Genomic DNA, 5,207 nt, shown 5'->3' on the forward strand with positions numbered 1-5,207 from the left:
TCCGCCTTAGCCACACGACGCACAGAAGACTCATGACCGCTCGACCGTCCTAACCCCTAGGAGGAATGGGGAGAGGTCAAGCACAGCTAGGCATGCCTACTCCAACAAGGGTAGGCACAATGCACTGACCCCACAAGGACCGAGGGGACAGCGGTCACCTCAGTCCGGTCAGACGCCACTCCTACGCCACGTAGCACAGATAAGACAACATCGCCCAAAGCGGTGACTGTCAGTATGGTGACTCACTATCCAAATACAGACCAACAAGATGCATGCACGATTGAAAGCTCTAGTTTAGTTTTGGTAAATTGATGGAACCTTATGTTCTAACCTAGTTTATCAAGTGATCATGATATAGGTAGCACACTCCAAGTGGTGAAGCAAATGAAGATCATGACATGATGATAGTAATGCCATGGTGATGATCAAGTGCTTAGACATGAAAAGAAGAAAGAGAAAAACAAAAGGCTCAAGGCAAAGGTATAAATAGTAGGAGCTATTTTGTTTTGGTGATCAAGACACTTAGAGAGTGTGATCACATTTAGGTTCGATAGCCGTACTATTAAGAGGGGTGAAACTCGTATCGGAATGCGGTTATCAAAGTGCTACTAGATGCTCTAACTCATTGCATATGCATTTAGGATCTAGTGGAGTGCTAACACCCTTCAAAATGTTTGTGAAAATATGCTAACACATGTGCACAAGGTGATACACTTGGTGGTTGGCACATTTGAGCAAGGGTTAGGAACTTCACCGGCGGAGTGTCCATCCGTAGAGTGCGGATAGTCCGACGGTGCCACCGGCGCCCTAGACAAAAAAGATGGAGGTCACTATAAGTGACCGGACGCTGGTCTCTGAAGGACCAGCGCGTCCGGTCAGTAGCAGCAGAAAAAGCGCAGCGTCAGTCATCGACCGAACGCTGGCACTAAAATGATCGGACGCTGGCTAGCTGCGTCTGGTCACACTGACATCGTCGCGCACAGAGGAGTCACCGAGTGACCGGACGCTAGGTGTGTCCGGTCGAGCATGACCGGACGTGTCCGGTCGTGAAAAATCATCTCTAGATGCTTACTGGAAACGACCAGACGCTGGGGTTCAGCGTCCGATCACTTTGAGCTGCAGCATCCGGTCATCACTTGACTGTTGAGATCGGGCGATCAACATTCGAAAAGAGGGGACACGTGGCACGCATCACGTGACCAGACGCTGAGGTCCAGCGTCCGGTCACCCCGTGTTGTGCCCAGTGAAGGGGTACAACGGCTCTATTTCATGGAGGCTTCTATTTAAGCCCCATAGCTGGCTCAAGCTCACTTTCTTGGCCATTTGCATTGACATAGCAACCTTATGAGCTTAGCCAAAGCCCTCCCACTCATCTCCATCATTGATTCATCATCTTTGTGAGATTGGGAGAGAATCCAAGTGCATTGCTTGAGTGAGTGCATCTAGAGGCACTTGGTGTTCGTGTTTCGCTGTGGGATTCGCTTGTTACTCTTGGTGGTTGCCGCCACCTAGACGGCTTGGAGCAGCGAGGATTGTCGAGCGGAGGGTGGTGATTGTCTCTAGCTCCGATCGTGGTGATTGTGAGGGGTTCTTGACCTTTCCCCGGTGGAGAGCCAAAAGGTACTCTAGTGGATTGCTCGTGACTTGTGTGATCCTCATCTTGTGTTGGTTGTGCGGCACCCTATTGAGGGTTTGGCGTGTGAAGCCAATTAGCGCGTGAACCTCCAAGTGAGTGAATCGCCACAACAAGGACTAGCTTGCCGGCAAGCAAGTGAACCTCTGTAAAAAATCATTATGTTTATCATTGATTCCGAGGTGATTGGTCTTCATTATTATTCATCCTTGTGATTGATTGGCTCATTCATCTACACGACGGTATAATTATCTTGCTTACTCTTTTTACCTTACCGCCAACTAGTTGTCAAGCTCTTTAGTGTACCTAGTTGTGAGAGCTTAATTGCTTGGTTGGTGTGGCTCTTTAGTTAGCTTTTGAGAGCACACTAACTTAGGGTAGTGTCATCGCTTTTGTGTGGATAGATATTATCTATACTAGAATTGTGATAGGTGGCTTGCATTTTTAGTAGGCTAGCGCAACACTCGTTTCGCCTCATAATTGTCTAACCGGTTTGTTAAGTGTTGTTGTAGAAATTTTTAATAGGCTATTCACCCCCTCTAGCCATTAGGACCTTTCAACGATCCTACCCACCACTGCATGGGATCTACGACGGAGGCCTTGACTTGGAGGTCACCCAGACCAGTGGGAGCCACAACCCCAACGCTCGGGATCATGGCCATTAGCTCAACAAGCCAACCGGGTGATCAACGACCGGGGGCGGCTATCAACTCCTGTACGACGCCCCAGGAAACCAGGAGGCAATGACAAAGACCACGATGAAGATGACATCGGATAGGATGGCTGGCGAACCACCACCGTACCTACAGTGCCGCCATGGCCAGCACAGTAGCACCACACCACAACATGTCACGACGTGGCCACAGGACCGTGACGACAACCACGCCCAGACGTGCACCACAAGATGGCGTAGCTTGCAAGCCAAGTTAGCTAGGTTCTCCCTCAGGCTCACGACCCTTCGGTTGGGAGAATCTTTTTCTTTGTACACGTCCTGGCCCCGAACTCTATATAAGGGCAGCTAGGGCACCCATCTTGGGGATCCGACTCTCTCTCATTCACTCATTCATACACCGTAGAAGGGCTCCTGAAGCTTCCCTTCGGGCAGCCCGTCTCCTAGCTCTAGCTCTCCTACCTCTTCCACCATTCTTGCATCCCCATTGTAAGAACTTCAGAGCATTCAAGCGAGAAACACGCACTCGATCATATCTGAGACTGGACGTAGGGCTCCGGCCTGAACCAGTATAAATCATCGTGTCTTTTGGATGCTACCATCGTCTTCCTAGAGCAGCGCGACAATCGTATAAATTCATTAGTCCGGTTTACAAAACACCGACAGAAGGAGTATTAGCTGGCTCCCGCTATTTTAGCTAACATAAAGTTTAGTTGGTCCAAGCTCTACACGATCCAAATAAGTTGGTTTTGGGCTTGTTTGGATCCCTCAAAGCTTTTTAAGCTCCAATGGTAACCATAGGAGTTTTATAAGGTGCGTGTTTGGATAATTATAAGTGTACAATTAGCTAAGTTGTTTAGATCAACTATAGCTTTTATTTGCTAGCTCAAAAGCCGTGACAATTCCAAACTCCCTTGGACCACCATCTTAGCCCATTTTATTTAGTTTCCACTTGAAATTGGTTTAGTTTATGTACTAGTGCATCATTTGAATTTTATCTTACCGTCACTCTGTTTTTCTTCCACCTGTATACACAATTATAATATAGTAGAGGGATATCCCGTACGTTGTTACATGACTTTTTTAGAAATAAAATTGTTGCATGTATGAGTTAAACCTACGTATTCTTACATCCATTCTTATCAAAATTGGACAAGGGAATGAAAGAATATAATAAAAAAACTAGTGAAACTAAATTGAAATATAAGATGATAGAACGGCAAAAAACAAATAGCAATATATAGGGATGTATTCTGCATTTCTTATATATTGAATGTAGTAATTGCGTTTGGTGGAGATGGCATGGATAGATTGCAATAAGAGGTTGAAAGTTAGTGGGATGGCATAGGTCTGTCTTGATAGATTTTACATGGCTATATCTCTGCCATTCTCTTCGGTCATTTTATTTGTCTGACTGAGGTTGTCTCTCATGATTCAGCATCACTGCCCTTTGTGACATTTTTAGCGTCATCCTCGCTCCCATCTCTGGAGTCCTATATTTCTCTTATTCTTTTCTAGCTCAAACAAGCATGACTAGCATATATCACACATCAATTGAAAACAGGATATACAGAGCACACAAACAAACGCCATATGCCTTTATTGTTCTTCACATCAACACACAAATACACACATCAGTAGTACATCACTCGATCTGCCCCTTCTCTATAGTGCCAGTCTCCAAACACCTAACAACTCCTCACACGCAGGTTAAGTACGCGACGACACGGCGCGGTATTATTGAACAACAGAGCGGCACCGTCTAATTAGCTACTTGCTTTACTTTGAAGAGAGGAAATTAATAGTAAGCTAGCCACCGATCGAGCCCGTGTCCGTGCGCGCGGCGGTCGCCGCCGGCTGATCTGAGATCGGCCGGCCGTGCCTCACGCTCACGCGGCGGTGACGGCGATCTTCATGCCGCCCTGGCAGTGGCCTGGGAAGCTGCAGATGAAGTAGTTGGCGCCGCGCTTCAGCGTGACGCGGTCGTTCCCGGTGGTGAGCGCCCTCACGCCCTTGGGCGCGCTGCACGACCTGTACCCCGCCGCGCTCACGGGCACCACGTTGTGCGCCTTGGCGTTGTACCTGAACACTGCATGAACGCGTGCACACCGTTAAAACCAGCAGGAGAGATTAAGCTGAAGCACTGACCGAGAACGCCGCCGATGACATGAATAGAGAGCCAGCTAACTAGTAGCACTGACCGAGCACATCGCCGGCGCGGAAGCGCTTGCCCTTGGGCCAGTTAGCGGTGTTGAAGCTCCACCCGCCGCGGTCACCGACGGTGTACACCGCCGACTCGGCGAACTCGCCGTGGAGGAGCACACAGAGGAGGACAAGCGCCAGCACGGCGGCGCTGTTGCCACGAGCACTGCCCCTTCCCTGAGCCATGGCGCTCTCCTGTCTCTCACACAAAGGGAAAGGAGGCTATTAGCTAGCACTGGGCTTGGAGCGAAGTGATGAGAGTGAGTGAGTTGAGCTGTAGTGCTCAGTGCACCAAGAACCCCTTTTTATAGGCAACCCAGGCTACCTGAGTACCCGGCACACGCCAATGATCAAACTCGTGGGATCGTGGCTAGTGTATAGTGACCATGACACGGTCAAATGGCCCAGGGGCAAGCGCTTACGCCGTGTGAACTACGCTCAACGCTACTGATGTCCTGCTATGCTAGCCCGTGCGTAAGAGGCTCCGGAGCCACCGGCGGTGTCCACTGTCCAGGGGAAGTGGCGCCCCACACCGAACGAGCTGCGAGGAAGCAGCACCTCACAAGGACGAGAGGACGGGAGTGGGGAGCCACAGCCTTGAAACCGTCCGAGATGGGAAAAGGAGAAACCAACCCTTGGCCCGGCAAAGGGTCAGGGCGCTCACCACCGGGAACAACAAAGTGGGTGAAATTGCTGAAGAAC

At 49.5% G+C, this 5,207-nt stretch overlaps 1 protein-coding gene across 1 annotated transcript; it reads right to left on the reverse strand.

Annotated features, from left to right (window-relative positions):
* Positions 1-3,882: 3,882 nt before the first annotated feature.
* LOC136475214 (basic blue protein-like) lies at positions 3,883-4,777 on the reverse strand. Its single transcript, XM_066472768.1, has 2 exons — positions 4,505-4,777; positions 3,883-4,392 (listed from the first exon to the last, which is right to left on the reverse strand). The coding sequence occupies exons 1-2, from the start codon at positions 4,689-4,691 to the stop codon at positions 4,193-4,195; spliced, it is 387 nt and encodes a 128-aa protein (XP_066328865.1). The 5' UTR covers positions 4,692-4,777; the 3' UTR covers positions 3,883-4,192.
* Between the last annotated feature and the right edge of the window lie 430 nt (positions 4,778-5,207).

Source organism: Miscanthus floridulus, chromosome 1 (assembly GCF_019320115.1).
Source record: "Miscanthus floridulus cultivar M001 chromosome 1, ASM1932011v1, whole genome shotgun sequence".
Lineage (NCBI taxonomy): Eukaryota > Viridiplantae > Streptophyta > Magnoliopsida > Poales > Poaceae > Miscanthus > Miscanthus floridulus.